Source organism: Haliotis rufescens, unplaced genomic scaffold, assembly GCF_023055435.1.
Source record: "Haliotis rufescens isolate VD_foot unplaced genomic scaffold, xgHalRufe1.0.p SCAF_59, whole genome shotgun sequence".
In the NCBI taxonomy this organism is placed as follows: domain Eukaryota; kingdom Metazoa; phylum Mollusca; class Gastropoda; order Lepetellida; family Haliotidae; genus Haliotis; species Haliotis rufescens.
Window position 1 is genome coordinate 1,954,261 of NW_025964323.1, and position 23,790 is coordinate 1,978,050.

Below are 23,790 nucleotides of genomic sequence, written 5' to 3' on the forward strand. Positions count from 1 at the left end.
ATAACAGATCCAAACGTATATTCATTTCCCGTTTATCATAATCACATAATAACCTTATAGTCAAAGTTGCGCGCTGTTACTTTTTAACAGCAATATTTGTTTAGACTCTAAGGAGCATTTCTCCGCTTGGGGTCGCAAAGCGCAGAGATTGAAAGAAAGCCGGGAACCGTCTTGCCAACACAGAATCTTGCTGTGTAGGAATCACATGGCTTATTAACTTAAAACGATAAGGTAAGAACATTGAGGAAGGTGTAGAATGGGGAAAGGGATAGTTTCACACGCAACTGAAATGTCTTTGCAGACTGTTCAACGTCAATCAAACTTAAATTTAGGAAAAGTGAAAGTGAAACTAAAAATCTGAGTACGTCGGCCTGGGCCCACATTAACTTGGTTCAATCGTTATTATTCTCAAGATCCCATTTTAATCAGACACCAGAATAAGATGTGTTGGAAGTGAAGGTGTATATTTTAGTTTTAAATTAATATGTAAGAATAATGACTAATGGTTTTATTTTAGCTCACCTTGAAACATTAAGCTTTGGGACTGGTCATTTATTTAAGGGGTAGTGGTGAGATTAGTGGGGGTCATGAAAACAGAAGAGGTTGGTGAATGACATAATAACGCGGAAGGTGTCGTCGTCGGCACAGGTACTACAGAAACGTACTCCAGCTACGTTTCTGTACACAGAAATATACCCTAGCCAAAATCAAAATACAAAAACGTACATGGTACTCTAAATGTCCGACTTGTCCATATATATTCCCAATCCCAAAACCGAAACCGGTTCATGTTGTAGTTCAGGTTCTCCTGATAACGAGTGCATGCGTGCATCGCGGAATATTAGATTAATGTAAGCACGTCACTGTGTATGATCATTTCCTATATGATACGCTGGAACGCAGCTTAAGAAGACAAAAAAAAGTTGCATTGTATTATTATATTCATGAGCAAACAACAACTATCCCAACTATACAGGGCCATGAAAAGGCTCAGTTCTATTTTATTCATATGAAAAAAATGTACATTTTAACACTATTTAGGGACTGGTCATTTAAATGATGCATTACTAAGACCAATCCAACAGACACATTGTATCATTATGTTCATGAGCAAAAAACTACTTAAGATGAGAAGGGCTTTATAATTGATTTGAGAGATCTGATTATTGACATGAGTGTAATTCAGGGCATTAACATGCATTATTTGAATGAGTAGAAAATCCTCTCACCCTGTTTGATCTCAAGGGGTTCTGGACGAAGGGGTAACCTGGTGGTTAAAGCATTCCTTCATCACACCGAAGACAAGGGTTCGATTCCCCGCATGGGTATAATGTGTGAAGCCCATTTCTGGTGATCTCTGTTGTGATATTGCTGGAATATTGCTAAAAGTGGCGTAAAGCATACTCAGTCACTCACTCATGTGGTTTTAACATAAACATTAAAAATGATATTTATTAAGAATGAAATCATACCATGCAGGGTTGTTTCATTTACTGAATGTGCTCTGACAGACTTCTGTTTCCAATTCAAGAAGTAATACAAAGTGAGCATACCAAAAACAGTGGACCAGTCAATAATTAATTCAACTGGTTTTCATAGATTTTAGTAGTCTGTGACTAACAGACCAGTGTTAGTATCATAACAGATGTGTTTTCTGCAAATGGCAATGACTGTTTGATTTCAGAACAAGGACCTCCACTATGCCAGGCAATATAAAGGGTGGTCACAATCTCAGGAGTTTAAATTCATCCAAGGGTTCTGATGCAGACAGTCCATCTTTAAACAATCGGAATCGGAGGGCAACGACCCCTAATACCTCCCACAACACCAGCAGTCGATCATACAGGGAACATGACAGCGAGGCTGAAGATGAAGATGAAGATGAGTACACAGACTCACAAGAAGATGATGTTGACAGCAGCTATGCCACTACCAGAGCCTCTCCAGCAGCTGTGACTCCATCCCCCAAACTTCAACGATGGGCAAACAGTCGGGGGAATGCGTCCGATAGTGACACATCTCCCATACCTCATCAACGGTCAAATCCTCGGGGGAATGTGTCTGGTGGAAGCCCTTCATCGCGATATGAGAGAATGTACCCAGATTTGTCTCCAATGCAGAATGAGCAAAGGCCTGCAGGTATGAAATCTGTCGATGTATGAAGAGCTGGAATATTATACCCTCCCAATTCCACAAAGTGATTGTAGAAGAAGAAGTTTATCTAGACAAAGTTTATTTCAGACAAAAAAAAACAAAGTGGTAAATGTCTGAGACCTGCATCACTTCAGGCTTTCCCCCCACAATTACGCTGACAAGCTGTGATATAACTGGAATACTATTAAGTATGGCTTAAAAAATTAAAAGAATTGGATCTCAGGCAATGCCTTTTGAAAGTACCCAGTATAGTGCTGGCGGGCAGTGGTTCTTGTTTTTCTTTTGCTTGTTCAAACTAGTATGTAACCAAATAAACAGTTGCGTACCATGAACCTGGGAGATGGCCTCCCTGCATAAAGAAGCATACAAATTCTGACTGCCTCCATGACCATAACACCAGATGCGCAGTAAAGCAGAGCACATGTAAAGGGAAGTAACTGTGTGCAATATTGGATTCCATTGTTTTTAAGTATACAGCTTTTAATTTTTTTTCAAATGGAAATATAACCGAAACCTGGAGCTAACATTATGATGATGTTCTCATGCGGTACCTGAGAACAAAGACTATTATGATTTTTAGCCTCTTATAGAAAATAATTTAGTCAATTCACATCGTCTCCATGTTTTGTTTCAGCTCCCCGGCCACCTAAGAATCAGAGGACTGTTCCAACATCACCCTATCCCTGGATCGGACTCGTGGGTCTAGTAGTTCTAATTCTATCGGGATTCCTCTTCTCTGGATCCCGTAGGTTTCAACTCACACGCAGTCCCAGCTTTCAGGGCTTCGTGTCCAAGGTTGATGACCTTCGAATGTCCTTCAAGTCCCAGGACAAGAGAACATGGAAAACCATTAAGTCATCTGTAAAACACATTCTCAATGCCACTGACCCTGAATACCCCGCCGTTGTGTTGTTCGCTGTGCAGAAAGACCAACATGCAGCTGCAAGCTGCCTGGCCCGAAGAGTTGCCTCCCTTTTTAACCATCTGACAAGCAGTGTGCAAGATGACGGCTACATGGACGCAAGGCTCTTGAATCATCTTGATGCAAGGGTGCAGAAGGAAAACCTTGATGATAAAATAAGGGCTAATTTTAAGACTGGACGATCTGTCGTTATTGATCACCTTGAGGGCTTGTCGCCAACGGCATCTTTGCTGTTACATGGCATCTGTGATAATGACAACGCACCTTTCAAAGACGTGTTTATTGGGATTGTGTTTCATGTTGATAGAGAACTGAACGTACGTGAGGTGGACTTGGAACTAGAAAAGTATTTTAAGTCTGAACTCGATCCGGACAAGATAGGAGCGCTGTTGACAAGGATAAATAACAATGCAGTTGTTGTGAGGAAAGAAGAAGGGGACATTTCATCCCTCTGTACTTAGCAGGGTTGTGGAATCTCACAAGATTACAGGAAGTCTGTACTTAGCAATACAAAGGGCAAACTCAATCACGCTTAAAAACAACATTGGTAGCTTAGATTAGTTTGTTTTTTTAAATACCGGTACTTGCTTAAAAAAAATGGGTTGGATCCACCAACTTAACATGCTTAGATAAAAAAATCTAATTTCAGCCATGGAAAGACCTCAGTGACAATGACTGGGGAAGAACGTTCTTAGTTGGGAATGATCATGGAAGGAAAATCTCAGCTGACAATGATCGTGGAAGGAAAATCTCAGTTGACAATGATCGGGGAAGGAAGTTCTCAGTTGGCAATAGTAGGGTAAAAGAGACCGTAATTGACTTGATTTTGAAACTTTTTGAAACAGTTTAAAATATTTAGAGGTGACATTTAAATTGTAATAACATAAATAATAATTGTATAGTACTAGTCTCTGCTTGCATGCACAGAGGTCTCGAGCCGCTGTTTAATGAAATGAATCAAATCTAAGAACTAGGTATTAGTTTAGCTTCAATCAGTTTCCTTTTATGATGGATACATTTCTCCAGCATGTTGAGTTTTCATGTCCTGTATCACCTTACTACTGAGATAACATAGTGGTTACAGTCTGACCATTTATAAAAATATTTTGAAAATGAAGTATTTCAAGTGACAAGTTTTTCGACAAACTGCTGGAAAAATTAAATACCAGAATGTGCATTGTGTTTTCAGGGCTTCAGTGAAGTGTTTCTTCTGTTTATTATCCAAGTGTGAAATGATGCATTAAAACTCTGCTGCACTGCAATACATGGTCTTCGATATGATACATGCAGACCTGTATCATGAAACATGATGATCGAAATACATTAACAAAAGGGTAACTCATCAAAATGGGTTAAATCTGAGCTTGAGAAGCCGTCCACATCCAACAATCCAAATGTTTTGGGACATATTGACCTCACTGTTACTTGGTTACCATGGAAACACCATTTCTCGACCTATCTGAAATAAACAGAAATTTCAGTTCATGAATTTGTGGTGTTATTCTGGTGTGTTCAGACATGTATCGTATTGTGTCATGACCTTGGTATGGAGATATTAATCATATTGTTGCACCTCCAACATTTTCAGTCTCTCCCTGTGTTCGGTGTTTCTGTGCATAATACAATAGCTCCAAGGTGATCCTGTGATGAAGGGGCGGTCAGGTAGCCTGGTGGTTAAAGCGTTCACTTGTCACGCCGAAGACCCAGGTTCGATTCCCGACACGGGTACAATGTGTGAAGCCCATTTCTGGTGTCCCCCACTGTGATAATGCTGGAATATTGCTAAAAGCGGAGTAAAACCATACTCACTCACTCACTCACTCACACTGCTTCGATGTTGGGGTGGTGGGTTTGCCTCGTGGTGAAAGCATTCATCTATCACACCAAAGGCCGGGTTTAAAACCCCACATAGGTATAGTGTGTAGCCTATTTCTGGCATCCCCTGCAATGATATTGCTGAAATCCCCATATAGGGATTGTTTCCTAGATGTGATATTGCTGTACTATTGTTAAGAGACATAGAAATCCATACTTATTCACTCACTCTCCCAACCATTTGTTTGCCTGGTTGAATCTAGTTATAGGTTGCCGATTCCTATATAGTTGCCACAGTAGTTCCAGTCACCTAGTTTAATCTCTCTGAAAGGCTGTATGTATTAATGATACATATAAATATATATGGTTTTATTACTGTAAGCACAGGTGGTCCTGTCGAAAAAGGTGCCATGAGTTGCATCCACAAGGTGTACCAGGATCTGATGATCTGATGATCATGTGTTTGAATCTCAGATTCACCCTGATTATGATCCTTCATTTGATATTTCCACAAAACCATAATTCAATTTTTCAATGTTTCATCATTCCAAACATCCTGTGTTCTCGCCATCCAATGTTAGGCGATGGACCCACTAAGTGGTTATTCACGTTTGTACAATTTATTTTCACTCCCAAAAAATGTAAGTTGCATTATTCATATCAAAATGTCAAGATGTGAATTTGTGTATAATGAAATGGCAGTGAATCTATTATGCCCTCAAATGCTATGATAATGTACACTACCATAATAAAGCTATAGATTATTTTTCCATGATTGTTACTTTTGACATCATTCTGTTTTGTTGTTTAACCCCACAATATTCCAGCTGTATGATGGTGGTCTGTGAAGTAATAGTCCAGACCAGACAATCCAGTGATTGATACCATGAGCATTAATCCACGCCACTGGGATACAATGACATGCATCAACCAAGTCAGCGAGCCTGACCACCCGATCCCGTTCTGTCACCTCTTTATGACAAGCATGAGGTTCTGAAGATGTTCAAGAGTAACATCATTCTGTGTCAAAATCTGCAGCCCACCAATCTAATTAAAATCAGATCTTAGTTCTCGCTGCCGCTAAACAAAGATCTGAGGACATCCCATTACGGGTCACGCCAGACCGTTTCAAAATTTGAACCTGAACAAAACATTCTCGAATGGCTATTAGATGGTCTAGATTGTATAGATTCAGTCGTAACTATCGTTCGGAATAACCCATTTTAAAGTTTTTGAGGCTGCATGATTAGAAATCACATTCCGACTCGCTCTCAAGATCTGGTAAGCAATGCTCTGATTGGTCAGATGAAAGGTCATTCTGACGTGAACCCTAATGGGATGTCCTCAGATCTTTGTTTAGCGGTAGCGAGAACTAAGATCTGATTTTAATGAGATTGGCAGCCCACATGGTGCTGTTGATTTGGCGAGGTGAAAATGGGTTTGTTGCGTTCAATATAATTGCACTTACACAGCGACGTGTATGGATGCTTGTACTTGTCCAGATTTATAGTGCTAGCCCACTGAGATACCTTGCTGCAGTGTTAATGGACACCTCACTAGCACATTATACACACTACTAGCCAACCAGTCATAAATTTTTTGTCCCCTTGATGCCGAGGTGCCAGGCTGGGGAACAAAAAGTACCATCTTTTGGTGTGACATGGCCTGGGATCGAACCCCTGACATGCTCTCAGAAAACGGAGGCAGTGTTCATCAAATCATATGTGGTCTCACGGGTGGGGGAGGGAAAAACAGGTCTGAACCTTATGGTAAAGATCTTTGATTGCAGGTCACACTACCTGGACATGCTGTCAACAGTCCGACAAGTCACCTCATAGTAACTTGGCATTTGTGTTCATCGATGTTCAAGTCAGCTCTTACACTACGAGGTGTCCACCGTGACTTGGCTGATTGTGTCAATGTACATAATGTTGGATCAATGCTCATCCTGTGTCAACATATACACCTACGATAAACATGGAACACTTGGAACATGCCGCTTTTAACAGTATTCCAGTTATATCATGGCATGTTATCTTAATGTGGGAGGCAAGGCTGAAGTGATGCAGGTCTCAGACGTTTACCACTTCGGTGAAACCCACAAGCACGGGTATGGTGCTGACAAACCTAGAAACATAATCGGGGCGAACCGGGATTCGAACCCACAATCAGAGGTTTCTGGCGTGCCCAAGGGACAGCGAATCGCGGCGCCCCTTAGACGACTGGGCCACCCGTGCCCCCCCCCATTCATTGGAGTATGAACCTTGATAGAGTGAGGGCTGATCATTGTATGATTGTTGCTGCAAGCTCCAACCATAAAACTGTGTGAACCTCGGAGTTTGAAACAGAAGCACGGAACTTCAGTCGAATAACGCCTACAGGTTCTGACATCCGTTAGTTTTGATGGCAGTCAGGTCTACCATGTTTCCATGATGCAAACAAAAAGCCTGATTCATTCCAACACAAACAAAGACCCAAAACCGATCAATACTTCAAAGTAATGTATTCTTCACCAGTGTTCACATGGTTTATACACTCAAGAAATAAAAGCCACATTTCAACAATTATTCTGTACAGCAACAAGAACAGTTGAACGCGATGAGAATCATATCAAATTCATTGATAATACAAGCAATACTGGAGTTATCACCTTTCTCACAGAATTTACCCTCCCAAGTGCTTTCAGACCTGCATACAGTAAACAAAATAAATAAATAAAATTGAATTTTTTAAAGCTTTGAAACAATGAGTATGTGTACCACTGATCGAAAATAATCATGAAACCTCCAGGGATGAGATGGGTTTTTTCCATAAAACACTGGGGAGTAGGGGACTGGGGGATTTCATTGGGATATTTCTATGTATTGATCTTACAAATCCGAGGTAAAATCTCATCCCTGTTTATACAAATTATTACAATGAAATCTTGTAAATCAGGATGCTTGGCTTCAAGCAAATCTCATCTATAACAAAATGGCTGAAAAAACAGTGAAGAATTGAGACAAATGAGCACCCGCCAAGAGAGGTTGCCAAATGTTGATGGCAATCATAATTATGATTCAGCTGATAGTGACTACATGAATGTGATCAACAGGATGATACTTGTGTTGTAAGGATGTGGCCCAACTGATGTATCGTATTGACATTCTTGTACTACAATACTGTATGAAATTGTTATACAGTGTTACAAATTGGCACTCCTGTAGTCCTTGCCAAACTGCCCAATAGTTTTGCAATATGTTAGCATTATAACATTGTGGACTAAAACTGTTAGTTTCAACCGCTGTTATACCAACGTTTGGTTCAAGTGTTTTAAAAACGATTTATTAATGCTGATGTGATTATCCAGGCAGGGTTAGAAATTGGCACTAGTCATATAGTCCTTGCCAAACTGCCCAATAGTAAAGGTATCCTAAGGACTAGTAGAAATTAGCCATTTTTAAAGGTTTTGCTATATGTTATCATTATAAGGACTAGTAAACTGAAACTGTTAGTTTCTACCGCTGCCAGGTGTCGTGGAACACGTTTACTTGCTTAACTTCCTCTCCTGCTTCAATGATGAACAGTGAACAACAATTCTCCAAAATCATCAACATTTCGTTATTTTAACAAACTGACCAAAATTATCAACCCTAAAAAGTATATATCTGACCATATGTTGTACAGTTTCCGGTTCCAGCAAATACTCATAACACCTGCAAACTCTTCACGTGAATTCAAGTCTAACAAACATTGTTGAGAAAAAAACAAAAACATAAAATTTGGATGAGTTGTCATTCAGATGATGAAAACTAGTAACTATTTGATTTATGCACTAGACATTGGATACCAAACAATGCAATGTCCTTCATTATCATGATCATCATGCTTAGAGGAATTGCATAATCTCAGAAAAATTACTTGGACTGAAAAAAACATTTGAAAATATACTTCTTCATGGCCGTATGATAAACCCATCATAACACAACATTGAAACTATCATATCCCTTATGGATTCCACATCCAATTTTGACAAATTCTGCATGAAATGTGCAGGCATTATACATATTTGTGTCACCTGCTCAAACTCAGAAAAACAGAACTGTAACAAATAAACATGATTCTCACATCAAAAAGTAGGCACGAACTTGAATGAAAGCCATCTGTTTAACATTGAACATGTCATGCATTTGTCATGAATTTTTCATACTAAAACATACTATAAGCATTTTAACATTTAAACATGACAAAAACAGGAATCATATTCCAGAATAATAGCAAACTTGGCGAATACCACTGTCAATGAGAAGTTCCATACTCCTCTTAAATTTATTTCTGCTTCCACAATTTGAGCATGACTGTTGGTATATTATTAACATGGTGAAATTATTGACATAAGTACAAGTATGGATTGTCCACATTTAATACAAATACTTATCAATTTAAGTACACATAATGCACTGATTACCACATAAAGGTAAATTCTATAAACCTTAAACTTGGAGTGGAACTAAGCCATGGTAATTACTTGAATGCACCTCCTCACCATCAGATCCTGGCGCTCGCTACCACGACACAAAGCTTTGAGCACAGAAATCTGATTTAATGAATTGTACTTGTACATAAATCTATGCATCGAACAAATGCTTTTCTGCCATAGTATGAATTATTTTTGGTATTTTAAGAGACAATTTTTCAAGTTTCCTATAAAGAATGAGTGTTTTACAATAAATATGATGGATCCATTCACCAAAAACTCAACTCAACTCAAGGTACTACCCATATGTATGTTACCAATACTTAGACACTGTTAGTGAGTGTTACCATGGCAACAATTGGTAAACATTATCACCCTTCACCTTCATCTGTTTGGCTGACGCAACATTATGAACATATAACATGGATCACAATGTGTAAAAATATAAGCATCACTTTTCAGCATGAAAACTTTTTGAACATTTGTGTGCCAATTTTTTAGGCAAATGGGTAACAAGTTTTGCAATTATGTCTTTACCTCTAATGTGAAGTGGCATTCCATGGTAAACAAGATTACTATGCAATGATGTCATACTTACCTAATAGGAGACCTTGACATAATTGGAATAATTTGTTTTTGTTTGGTATATACATGGTGTTTCAAAATTTGACTTAGTCCTTAGTCATCAGCTGCACCACTTCATGTCTGTGATAGATATATAAGACATGTAGAAGCACCCTCATACACAACAGTTGAACACAAAACCATACCGGCTGACATCCTTAACTTACTTTTAAGCTAACAAATGGTCTTGGTTCTCAGGCACCGCCCGCAACATACTCAAGTCTGTCGCATGTTTCGTTTTAAAAAATATATAAATTCTAATACACTGGGACTTAAAAACATTGCGATCCAATAGAGCATGCAGTTACTTCCCTTTACATGCGCACTGCTTTACTGCGCATCTTGTGTTATGGTCAGCGGCAATAGGAGTCTGTATGATTGTTTATGTAGGGAGGACATTTCCCAGGTGGATTGTACACAAACTGTTTATTTGGCTACATGCTAGTTTGAACAAGCCCCCCAAAAAGGGAAAAAAACACTTCCCACCCGCACTATGTTTTTAAAAAATGATTGCCTGAGAACCAATTTTTTTATATTTTTTTAAGCCTTAACCTTCCTCAGTGAATCCATATTAACCAATGTCAACAATAAGATTAGTGTAACATTTTACCGATCATGATCAATTCTGTGGTTCCTTAGTTAAAAGTTCATGTAACAATTGAATAACAAATTCCAAATCATTTCTTAAATGAAACCTGCAACTGCTTGCCATTATACCACATGCCGTTACGGGCCCTGATGGCATACTCTGCCTCCTGGTAATTAGGCATGGTGACAAAGCCAAAGCCTTTACAGATGCCCTTAGCCTGATCCATCATAACTGTAACCTTGCTGACGGTGCCACATGGCCCAAACAGTTCCCACAGCACTCGGTCATCGGCCTCGGTGCCGATGTTGTACACAAACAGAACATGTCCATCGTTCTCATCGTCCTGATCTTGACCGTGGTACTGAGAATGCTGGCTACCCCCATAGCTACTACCATTTCCATTCTGACTGCCCATCGGGTTGAAGTGGGGTCGGCTTCTCTGGCTCCTCATTGGTCCTGGCGAGTTGAAGCGTGGTTTGAAGCCCATCCCTTGGAACGGTGGAGGGGGTGGAGGCATTGATGGGGCCTTGACCTTCTTGGAACTATCGTCGGCAAACTTGATCAGCAGGTTGTCCGGGGAATCTGGTGGGGCCTTTCCATTCAGGTACTCAATAGCAGTTTCGGCCTCCGACCTCTTGCTATAAAGAACAAAGCCGACCCTTTTGGAAATTCCTGTGTTCAAATCTACAAGGACTCGACTTTGTACAATATCACCGTATGGACTGAAATAGTTGTTTAGTTCGTTCTCCCCCCAGTACAAAGGAATGCTACGTATGTACAGGTTAGCTCCCTTTACCGTTTCCCCAGAGTCCCCCTTGCGTGAAAACGCCACCTTTATCCTCTTGTGTTGCATCTGAAGACCATTCAAGGTGGTGATGGCTCTCTCTGCATCGTTCTCGTTATCATAGTCAACAAAACCAAACCCATAGCTGTACCCCGTCTTCTTGTCTCGGACTATCTTGGCCATCTTGACAGGCCCGATGCTGAGGAACATGGACCTGAACTCCTCATCTGTGAGGGTTTGGGGCAGGTAGTTGATGATCAGGTTGGTCTTCGAATCCACCAAATTGCCCGAGTAGTCTTCTGGACATCCTTCGTAATCCATTCTGCACAGATGAATTAGGCCCACACACTTCTTGGGAATCCATAATGGATAAATGAAAAAAAAGGTAGAAAAAAATGGTTAAAGGGTTGTGCCTGTCAAAAGAAAATTGACATGTTAATGAAAATTGTGGAATGGAAATGAATGTTTAAGCCAACTTTTGCATTCTGCGAAAGAATTTTCAAAATCTCACTATTCTCTTGGTTAGTATTGCTTAGGTACAGACTGGTTTTTTACTTCTTGGTTTGATAAATACATCATATTGTCATCAGATGTTAATGAAATGGGTACTTGTTTCATAAAGTAAACTTTGTCCAAATTTTCTGACAACAGGATTTATCTATGATTCCAAACTAAGTACACATGGCAGCTAAATTGGGGAGCATTTCTTTATTAAAAGCTTGTGTTGTGTCTTATTCTGATTTTTGTTTAGTGAGTATAGTTTCAACTATTTTCAAGCAATATCACGACGGGGGACATGGATTGGGTTCTTCAGGGCTATGACTATTAGACTATCTATGACTATTAGACTATCTATGACTATTAGACTATCCCACTGCCCCTGATATTAGTTTGAGATATATCAGGATTATTTTTCAAACAACAAGACAGTACCATGGTAACCACCAAAACTAATGCTGTACGTTTTTATCTGTAACTGCTTTTATTCTGATTTCATATACATATACGGTGAGTTGTGCGATCTATTGATCACTTCGCATACGATTTCGTCAAAATTATTGTAAACATTATTATAAATACTGAAAGAAATTTTGAATATAATTCAAATATATTGCAACCATTAGTCCAGATAAACAATGATTTATTTTTATTACAAGATATTATAATAATAGGATTATAAATTGCATACTTCAGTTCGGATTTGTTGACAGGTATTTCCGGTGTTACGTGATCGCGGTGATCAGCTGATAATGTTTTCTGTGATGGGGGGAAAACATTGTGTCATTGGAAAACTTGAGTTTATTGCAAATGTTAGTTAATTTGGGGAGCCATGTTTTACCGTGCGCTATTACTGAGTTAGCGCTGTATTGAAGGGCGCAATAACGAGGGAACACTGTATTATGATGATTATTGACATCAATACTTCCAGATTATCCAGGAACCAAGAGCTTGAATGAAAGAATCAACTTGTTTGAGTGAGTGAGTTGGGTTTTAAAGCTGCTTTGAACAGTCTTTCAGTTACATCGCAGCGTGTCAGCTAATGTGGGAGGGAAGCCTGAAGTGATGCAGCTATCCAGTAGCTTGTGAATCATCCGGATATCTTTGAAACCAGACTGCAGAATCTCAGAGAATGAGTCTAGTTAACAGTGTAGTTCCGATTAATAAAAATACAGGTAATCAAAGATTGATCATAAGGTCCAAATGACCAAACAATAGAACACAATTTTCCACAATTGATTACAAACAATTTTTAGCCCTCGCTCAACCCTGAGAAACTTGTTTCCTGAAGCTGGGGCCCAAGAGTTTGAAACAGGAGCACATTTTCAAATACAACAGGGCATTTACACACTGTGCTGTTGTATGGGCAAGTGTGGGTGTACCTCTAGAATATTTGAGTGAACCCTGCTACATTGGACACAGTAGTGACAGTATTTTTATTTAGTTTTTAAGTGTCATTGAGTTTCACTGATTAAAACATTTAAAAAGAGCAAAATGACACTGACCGATTAATTTCATAACTTGATCAGTTTGGATGATTCAATCATAAATCCTGATTTTACAACCAAACTCTGATTACCCAGTACATATTTTTTAGGGTCCTGTGAAAGGTACAGGAGTTCAGCCATACTTCAGATGACATCTCAATCATGGTTTAACCAAACACCATTACAGAGCTGCAGATAACTATTTGAGCAATTGGGTTTTTACTCGAAGGTTTCTATTTTTATTGGGTTATTACATTTTTCATTGGGTAACCAATATTTTTTCACTCATCTATTCATCACTCTATTGGGTTTTTCCCAAAATGAGATAAGATTTTGAGATTTCAAAAAAAATTAAAATAATGTATACAAGGGTTCTAACTTAAGGGTTGCCTTGGAAAGTCAATTACCTCATGTTTGTGTTTCGGAAATTAGCTCCATTGTACACATGCTGAAAAAGCTTCATTGGATATTTACGCATGCTGTTTTTATACATTTGAGTATTTCATTTAATGCATGCGTTTCTTTACGCAAGTTAATTGAAAGTAAATGGGTTTTGAAAAAAAGAATTGGGGGGGGGGTTTACGCAAATACGCAGCTCTGTAGCTCTGCCATTATATGTGTGAAAACATACTTGAGTTCGAGAGACTCTTAAACCACTGATGAAATTCCTAACTTCAAGTCGGATGTATAATTTAATGTGGTTCTCTTGGGATGCATTTTATTTCTGCGACCAAACCAATAGGGGTGTCACGATACAACATGTATCTCAATTTTGAGGTCAAGATACGATACATATCTCGATACAGCATAACCGACTTTTTAAGCGTAAATTTAGAAGCAAACTTTTTAATTACATATCACTTTCACAATTATGTGTTCTAATCACTATCAGTAGATTATTTTGTAAAATAATAATACTTAGAAAGGGTTGATTCTATTTATTCAAACAAGAGTCAGACACTATTTTTTGTATGTGTCAAATTCAGAAAATATGATGAAATTTCGATTTGAAAAGAAAAATCAATTGATACGCAAACAAATGGGTACCAATTTCAATAAAATTTTGTATCGATATACATTATCTCGTATCATATCTCGAAAATTATCTACTGATGCATTGGTACAATTGGTGAATCGTGAGATCCCTACAAACTAAGCAATTGGCCTACGTAAATCCCTGATGTTCACTGATAATATTTCAGCGTTCCCGCTGGCTTTTGAAACTGACAGTCCTTGTGATCTGGCAACTCTAAAAATTACCAGTCCCCCCGAAGTTTTGCCGGCCCAAACTTTCAACAAATAAAAAAATGTATGAATTTTTGGGGATTTTAATTCTTTCAACATCATATTCAGTGCAAAGATGTCGTCACAATTTTCTCTTTTTTTTTTCATATTTCAAGACGATGTCACTACAAATGGATGTTTAACCTAGAAATAGACATGGGGAAACCCTGATGGTAACAGACAAGCTGACTGTTCGAAAAATGTACTTATATGCATATCACCAATGTTTATCACCAACATTTATAAGGTACTTTATTTGCCGGTCCAAAGGGACTGGCAGTCACAAGCCAGTACAAGCCTGAATTTACCGGAAAAAAACAGGTAATTACCGGTAAACGGGAACGCTAGTTTCAATTCAACAAATTCAAAATGATCAAATATCAATTAGAATCCATCTTAAGTGACAAAGTGATCACCAGGGCACCAAATTTATAAGCCATTTATTGTTAATTTGTGTTATAAATAAATAGGTTTGAGCAATGTTAACAAAGCTCCTTGAGCATCTAAGGTTCAAGAGGAATATTTACAACTTACAAACAGGAAAATCAGAGATAATACATTACCTATTAATAATCATATTCACCATCAATGTAAAACACATATTATTACAGCCTAAGGAATAATGTGGGGCACATAGTTATTATTACATATATTTTATTAATCATCATGATCATGAAACAATCTCTTATTCAGGCAGTTTGTTAGTAGAGAACCCCATATAACACATAACATGGAGAGTTAAACATGATAAATAAATAAATAAATCATAAATTAAACATCAATAAAGATATATAAACAGTTACCTCAGATATCCTAGGAACAGCAAAAAAATATTCTCAGATTAATTTTCTCACAGGATGCTGATAAAATCTAGTAAATAAAATACATATAAATGATACTCATAATAAATGTGATGAAATATATGTAATTAACATGTAGAGCATAAATATATGTGAATTTAACGTCCTGAGCATGCACTGCAAGATGTTTAACACAGGAGACATACATAATGAATATACCACGCTATACAAATAAATTCAATAAAAAAGAGCATAAATCATGTAACCATAATTATAATTAAATAATAGAAAATAATAAATAAGCAAAGCACCATGGCAACGTAACACATAACATTAAACAAAGGGACTTTTTTGGCTAAATCTTTCTTAACCACTGCTAACAGCATTGTGTTTATTGAATATTTATGAATTTTATGAATGTCACACTGATAAGGTGGATATTTATCGCACGGCAGCATCAGTAACATGTTGAAACCTGTCTGTTAGCATCATATGTAAACATATTCAAAGTAAATTAACATGGTCTATATCAACACATCCCTTCACCATGGTATGCCAGTACTTGAGAAGTCATACTTTAGTTTTGAATCTCAAAGATAGGAATTAGCTGGAGACAAATGGAATGAGATTTGGAGGTCTTTGGTCATTTCTAATTTAATCCTTCTTCAAACAAAATCAAATTTTAAATTCTCAGGGCCACTTGAAAAATATCTTGGTTTAAACTCTGAATGAGCGAGTGAGTTGGTGTAACACGCTTCGAACAGTATTCCAGTTATATCACGACATACCAGTTTAAATTGAAGTGGGAGGAAAGCGCGAAGTGATGCATGTCTCAGACCTTTACCACCTGTGAGAAACCCACGAGCACGGGTATGGTGCTGACAAGCGTAGAAACAGCTGTAGAAATTGGCACTAGTCCCATAGTCCTTGCCAAACTGCCCAATTGTAAGGTATCACAAAGACCAGTAGAAATTAGCCCTTTTAAGGGTTTTGCTATATGTTATCATTATAAGGACTAGTGGACTAAAACTGTTAGTTTCTAACACTGAGAAACAAAACACATTAACAGGGGGGTGAACCAGGATTTGAACCCACGATCATAGGTTTCAGGCATGGCCAAAGAGTAAACTCTACACAGTGAATGCCAGTACCTCAAACGTCTGGGGCACCTGTGATCCCTTTAAAATCTGAGGCCCTGCCTCCAGGTAATAAGCTCCTTAACCCATGTAATAGACAGGCTAAGATTTAAGACACTTCAATACCACCTAACCCAACAAGCTGGGGATAAAAGCAGCGTTAGGAATAATATGCAAATTTAAGTAGTACACCACTACAACTTGGAAATGATTGCTTTTTCGTATTGGGTAACATAGTTTTCAGAATATAAAATGTTCATAGGGGAACAATTTTGTACGTCTTTTCACTATGATATGGTTTTTTATATCATTTATCTGCGACTTTAGCCAGAGAAGAGAAAATGTCTGGTTTAAGGTCACTTTTAGTCTGTTAAGCTAAGCTAAAAAAAGACCACATAACAATACTAAAAATCTACTGAAAATGATAAGAGCAATTTTCAGGCTAGTAGACTCAAATGTTTTTTGTCAGACTGCATTAGTGCATAGACAAACCAATCTCTGAAATGCCCAAGCGAGTGCTGGGGTGCTTCCCATTTGCTATGGTAATTGAATCAAGGGATTGCCTTAATCTTCAATACATGTACTTAACTACCATTTGCCCTTAGCCTCTCGTCCCAATCCTGAGAGTGGAAAAATGTCTATCGCTATAGCATCAGTAATAGCTTTTTAAAACAAATTGTGTATAGAGCAGTTTTGGTTGGTATTCGACTCCTTGACTTGGCTATCCATCTCCTGCTTATGCAGAGCTCAAGATAAGCTTTTGGTGTTGTGGGTATTTTACCCATGCATTTTAAAATCATTGGGTATCAGTAATTCTACCTGCGTATTCAAATTTCTGTTACCCACTAGTTTCTACACATGTGGGTATTTAAGTTAAATATCTAAAAACACCATTCATCTAGTCCCTGCAAACTGGTGTCGTGTGGGTTCGAGAGCTTTATAGGACTCAAAAATACCACGATACTTCCACAAGAAAGTGTGATGGCAAATGATCACTATGTAACTGTCATCGTGGAGTTTGGCAAGGTTGCAGAATGCCCCTTTATAATTTCAAAATAAGTTGCTGATTTGCTAATCGAATATGCAGGGTTACTTCACAATATTTTGATGAAACGCACAAGTTTTATTTTTGTAGCGTATCTGTAATGTTCGTTGCGTATTTGATACGCTTGGATTATATTTTAGTGTGTATTTCTGCATTTCTGATGCGTATTTTACGCAGATACGCAGCTTATCTGGAGCTCTGTTATGGTATACCTAAACCTACAACTAGTGGAAACAAAATTATGATATCCTTCATAATAAATGAAATACTATTATTAGCTGATTAGGAATGTTTTGATACGTTAGATATGCCAACATAAATACATTATACAGTCACATGTGCTATGACAACATCCTAAATGTGTGCAAACCAACACTGCACCATGCAGTTTAAACAAATAACATTCTTTAGATTCCTCAGATGATCAGTTCTTAGTCAGTACTGGCATGCAAGACAGAAACCCGAGAAGGCAAATAGTGTGCTTCGTGTGAAGAAGCCAAATACAATACGTGGTCAGTTACGTTTGTCAGGTAATTTTTAGACTACTAAAACAAGATTTATCGAAATCAGAAAGAAAGTCTGTCCCAATTTTTAACTCTTTATAAACAGTATTTATTCGTATGATAAGAAGGTGTTTTGATTTTCAAAAAGAAAAACGTGGTTTTGATTCCAGAAATTCAACGTGCGTCAGTTAACCAATAACTCTCCATTTCTTTTTTTCAAACATGTGCTAAAAACAGCAGAAATGTAAGTGAGGTAGTAAATTATTTCAACGTGTTCCTATTTAGTTAGAAAAATAAAAGCTGTATAGATCTACATCAAACACAATTTCACAAACACGCACCTGAATAAATGGCGGAAATAAAATGACATGAGCGCATGCGTCTTACTAAGCTCCTTACAGCGATAGTCCGTTCCCGGAAACGATATAGGAAAGGAACAAAGGTGTCACGCGCTGTTTTGGAGCTTGGCGTCGTACATTGAAAGGGGGGTAAGAACATCACCTTTATTCGTTGCTTACCACTACATAACTATATTTAGGCTGTTACTGTGAGTTATCGTGGAGCTTTAGGTGGAAATGGTAATGGATTTTGTACTGTTTAGGATGAATTTGACTAGACACCGTACGTGCTGTTACATGTTATGGTTTAATTCATGATGATATTTGAGAAATGTGCAGAAAATGCACATGGCAATTTTATAAGGAAGCCGAGGGTTAATTAATCATTCTTAATTATAAGGAAGAGAATTTATGAATGTCAACTTCTTTATTATGAGAAAACATTAGCCTGTCTATTACATGGGTTAAGGAGCTTACTACCTGGAGACAGGGCCTCAGATTTTAAAGGGATCACAGGTGCCCCAGACGTTTGAGGTACTGGCATTCTCTGTGTAGAGTTGCATCCTTTGGCCACGCCAGAAACCTATATGATCGTGGGTTCAAAACCTGGTTTGCCCCGGCCCCTGTTATGTTTCTACGTTTGTCAGCACCATACCCGTGCTCGTGGGTTTCTCACAGGTGGTAAAAGTCTGAGACATGCATCACTTCGTGCGTTCCTCCAACATTAAGGGGGCACGGCCCCGGTGGCCCAGTCGTCTAAGGCGCCGCGATTCGCTGTGCAGAGTTGCGCCCCTTGGGCACGCCAGAAACCTATGTTTGTGGGTTCGAACCCCTAGCCCCGATTATGTTTCTACGTTTGTCAGCACCGTGCTCGTGGGTTTCTCACAGGTGATAAAAGTCTGAGACATGCATCACTTCGCGCTTTCCTCCAACATTAAACTGCGGTATTCCAGCAAGAATACAGTTCAAAGCGTGTCACACCATCTAGAGACCATATACTCACTCGCTCATTTAGAGTTTAGACCAAGGTATTTTGCCAATGGCCCTGAGCATTAAAAATTTGATTTTGTTTGAAGAATGATCAAATTAGAAATGACCAAAGACCTCCAAATCTAATTCCATTTGTCTCCTGCTAATTCCTATCTTTGAGATTCAAAACTAAAGTATGACTTCTCAAGTACTGGCATACCATGGTGAAGGGATGTGTTGATATAGACCATGTTAATTTACTTTGAATATGTTTAGATATGATGTTAACAGACATGTTTCAACATGTGACTATGCTGCCATGTTTGTTTGTTGTTTAACGCCACAGTCAAGAATATTCCAGCTGGATTGAGGCGGTCTGTAAATAATCGAGTTTGGACCAGACAATCCAGTGATTCACATCATGAGCATCGATCCACGCAATTGGGATACGATGACATGCATCAACCAAGTCAGCGATCCTGACCACCCGATCCCGTTAGTTGCCTTTTACGGCAAGCATAGTCGCCTTTTAAGACAAACATGAGGTACTGAAGACCTATTCCTCTCCGGATCTTCACGGGTCTCGGATTTGTGAAATATCTCTGTGCTTTACCCATATTGCTCCGTCATCAGCGAATTTATGAGAGAGAGAGAGAGAGAGAGTGAGGGAGAGAGAGAAAGAGATAGGGAGAGAGCGAGAGAGGGAGAGAGAGCGAGAGAGAGAGCGAGAGTGAGGGAGAGAGAGAAAGAGATAGGGAGAGAGGAGAGAGAGTGAGAGAGAGGGAGAGAGAGAGGGAGTGAGAGAGTGAGAGAGAGAGAGAGTGAGAGAGGGAGAGTGAGAGAGAGAGAGGGAGAGAGAGAAAGAGATAGGGAGAGAGAGGGAGGGAGGGTATCAAGTGTGTGTTATCTAGACAGTGTCTCATGCGCCCACTTATGTTACCCGGAGATATGCACCTCATGTACAGCGGCACACGTCATGTGAACGTGTACATTGTCACGAGTGTTAAAAACTTCGCCCTTCACTCCAGATCGGGGCCGAAGTCCAGCTCGTGTAAAAACCCATTCTTGAGTCACTCAATTCACTCACTATATCATATCTGGAAGAGCAACTCGATGACCCAGTCAGAATCGTATAACCAATAATACATGTGATGTTTTAAGTTCAGTGAGATACTAGCATACATCTAAAACTCGTTATGGAAGTTGGTTGGTTGGTTAACGCCGCACTGAGCAATATTCCAGCTGTATGACGGCGATCTCTTTATAATCGAGTCTGGACCAGACAATCCAGTTATTGACATGAACATCGATCTAAGCAATTGGGATACGATGACATACATAAACCAAGTCAGCGATCCCGTTAGTCGCCCCTTACCATGGTTTGGTGAAGATCAATTCTAACCCGGATCTTCACGGGTCCCCTACTAGGTGAGGTGAAATGGGGTTTATCGTCGCGTCAAAGATTATTGCACTTATATATAGCGACTTGCATGTACATGTGTGTGTGTGTGTGTGTGTGTGTGTGTGTGTGTGTGTGTGTGTGTGTGTGTGTGTGTGTGTGTGTGTGGCTGCTTGTACTTGTCCGGACTGATGTCGAGTTGTAGTGCTAGCTCACTGAGATACCATGCCTCAGTTAAACATGAATACCCCACTCAGACACAGTATACTGACCCCGAGCCGACCAGTCTTTGTTTTAGCCCCTTAATGCCGAGCTCCAGACATGGAAACAGCAAGTACCACCTTTTAACGTCATATAACATTATCGAATCCCGGACCTTCGTCTCTCCGGTGTGACGCTCTACAACTAGACCATGCACGGAGGCGGTCGGGTCCCTTCTGAAGGTCAGCTAGTATGTCAACATGAATGAGAATAAGGTGGTTGTGTTTTTTGGGTGTTTTTTTTTCAGAACCACCCTGCTTTTTTTTAAACCCCAACGTTTCCTGGGATATCTATATGTTTTGGATTTATAACATAACTAAATGTTATAACCAGTAAGGATAAAACATGTCGAAAAGGCTCATTTTGTCTTATAGTGTGTGAGCGAGTGAGTATGGTTTTACGCCGCTTGAAAGCAGTATTCCAGCAATATCACGGCGGGGGACACCAGCAATGTACCCATGTCGGGATCGAACCCGGGTCTTCGGCGTGACGAGCGAACGCTTTAACCACTAGGCTACCCGATTGCATTATAGAGGTTCTCGTGTAACATTTTTCTTATAATTGAAAAAAATGCACGTCCTTGACCAAGCTATTTTTATTACGTGATGTAAAAAGACAGTGAAGACATGGTAAACAATACTCAATAGTTTGATTTTCACTTGAAGATCTAAAACTGTCCTTTTCACTAATTGTACGTTTATGCATACATACCTAGTCGTGATAAAGAGCACAAATAAACACCAGCATGTCAACGTGAGTGTTTTATGTTGTGCACACTGCACAAAGAGGAGCAGGCGACCCAATGGTGTAGGGCGCCATAAACCAAACCCATGGAATGACACGCCATGATAAATAGAGATTATTACTCTTGTGTGTTGGTGCATGTTTAGGTGCACTCCGCAATAGTGCAGCTATATACGGAAGCCTTTTAGGGCCATTTGTTTTATATATTTTATTTCGATACTATCTCGAAATTTCAAGTTACTAAGTTGAAATTTCAAGAAACTAAGTTGAAATTTCAAGATACTAAGTTGAAATTTCAAGATACAGAAGTTGAAATTTCAAGATACTAAGTTGAAATTTCATGAAACTAAGTTGAAATTTCAAGATACTAAGTTGAAATTTCAAGATACAGAAGTTGAAATTTCAAGATACTAAGTTGAAATTTCAATAAACTAAGTTGAAATTTCAAGTTACTATCTTGAAATTTCAAGATACTATGTAGAAATTTCAAGATAGTATCGAAAGAAATAAAAAAAACAAATGGCCCTAAAAGGCTTCGAGCGAGCATTATAAGCTTCGACTACTCATTTGATATGCACCCATTGCTTCTATTCTGCATAGGGGATGGGTAGGAGGGGCGGAGGGGGGGGGGGGGGGGGGGGGGGGGGGGGCACGGGTGGCCCAGTCGTCTCAGCGCCGCAATTCGCTGTGCAGAGTTGCGTCCCTTGGGCACGCCAGAAACCTATGATTGAGCGTTCGAATCCCGGTTCGCCCCGATTATGTTTCTAGGTTTGTCAGCTCCATACCCGTGCTCGTGGGTTTCACCGAAATGGTAAACGTCTGAGACCTGCATCACTTCTGGTTTTCTTCCCACATTAAGCTGACACGCCGAGATATAACTGAAATACTTTTTAAAAGCGGCGATAAACCCAACTCACTCACTCATATTTTAGGAATATTTGGAGCCTTTGGCGACCATAATTCATATATATTTTAATGCAAATATTAATTCTCTACGACACAGAAACACACGATACAAAACCCTTTATCGTGCCATGACATTCCTAATATTAACGAATGTTTAACACAGTAAAACAATCGCTCTATTGTTTTCGTTCGTTTCAGCAATGAGCAAAATGTTTGAGTGAATGATGAAACCGACATACTATACAAACAAAGTAACTTTCTTGAAGATATTATTCATGTTTTATATGACAGTTAATTATACATTGACGTTCGACAATCCTTCCTTCAAAATTATGATAACGAACAATATTTCTGTTTTGTACTGAATATCCATCAAATATGCATGCGCTTATGGTAACCACGCAAAATACCCGTTCCATGTATTTAAATACGTTTTTGTAATTATTTCGAATTTCGAGTGTTTTAACTGTCATGTATTTGAAGTGTCCGGAACAAACAAGGCGGGGGTAAGTAAAGCATGGAAATACATGAAATTAATGTATTTTAACGCCCTGTTAAACGCATTCTCCAGAATAAGAGTATGGATTTTCGAGTTAATACTTGATTTTTACAATTTTACTATCCGGTATATGAAGTGCCAAGAATACATGAATGGACGCCCGAGTAACATGTTTTTTTTAAAGTAAATTTTTATGTAACGTAGCATCGTTAGTATTTTTAACCATAAAGCGACGGCAGAGTTATACTCGTATATAGTTACTATAGAACTGTTTGTGCACTTGATCCAACCATTCACTGAACAACCTGTGTAGACTGACATTAGTTCCAGAAATAAAGTTTCTTATTTAAAAATATAATTATATCAACAAAATAAAAATAATAAAATCCAAAAGGAGCCCAGTGCAATTCTTAATTTCAGGCTACAACTGAGGCAATCTAGACTTGCCCAATCATTCTAGATTTGAGTTGGACTTCATTTTTAATATATTCTTGGTGTCTGGGAGACAGACCACAACACATGGTACAGGGCGGGTAAAGTGTTTTGGACTGACCTGATTAATGAAATGACAAAAAAT

General features: G+C 38.8%; 2 protein-coding genes across 4 annotated transcripts; one reads left to right on the forward strand and one right to left on the reverse strand.

Annotated features, from left to right (window-relative positions):
• Positions 1 to 86: 86 nt before the first annotated feature.
• Positions 87 to 5,661, forward strand: LOC124142765 (torsin-1A-interacting protein 1-like). Its single transcript, XM_046511407.2, has 3 exons — positions 87 to 231; positions 1,685 to 2,139; positions 2,789 to 5,661. Exons 2-3 carry the CDS (start codon positions 1,701 to 1,703, stop codon positions 3,535 to 3,537), a joined length of 1,188 nt encoding a protein of 395 aa, XP_046367363.2. The 5' UTR covers positions 87 to 231; positions 1,685 to 1,700; the 3' UTR covers positions 3,538 to 5,661.
• Positions 5,662 to 7,377: 1,716 nt separating this feature from the next.
• On the reverse strand, positions 7,378 to 18,495 carry LOC124142763 (ELAV-like protein 1-B). Of its 3 annotated transcripts, none has more exons than XM_046511402.2 (3): positions 18,439 to 18,495; positions 15,417 to 15,483; positions 7,378 to 11,695 (listed from the first exon to the last, which is right to left on the reverse strand). In XM_046511402.2, exon 3 carries the CDS (start codon positions 11,663 to 11,665, stop codon positions 10,649 to 10,651), a length of 1,017 nt encoding a protein of 338 aa, XP_046367358.2. In that variant the 5' UTR covers positions 11,666 to 11,695; positions 15,417 to 15,483; positions 18,439 to 18,495; the 3' UTR covers positions 7,378 to 10,648. The 3 variants fall into 3 exon arrangements, with proteins under 3 accessions (XP_046367358.2, XP_048241443.1, XP_046367361.2); XM_048385486.1 differs by having other exon boundaries at positions 7,378 to 11,757; positions 18,439 to 18,453; XM_046511405.2 differs by lacking the exon at positions 15,417 to 15,483 and having other exon boundaries at positions 7,378 to 11,757; positions 18,439 to 18,453.
• Positions 18,496 to 23,790: the final 5,295 nt, after the last annotated feature.

Coding starts and splice junctions, on each gene's coding strand:
- LOC124142765 (XM_046511407.2), top strand. CDS start 1,701: ATGCCAGGCAATATAAAGGGTGGTCACAATCTCAGGAGTTTAAATTCA. Junction 2,140..2,788: donor GAATGAGCAAAGGCCTGCAG/GTATGAAATCTG, acceptor GTTTTGTTTCAG/CTCCCCGGCCACCTAAGAAT.
- LOC124142763 (XM_046511402.2), bottom strand. CDS start 11,665: ATGGATTACGAAGGATGTCCAGAAGACTACTCGGGCAATTTGGTGGAT.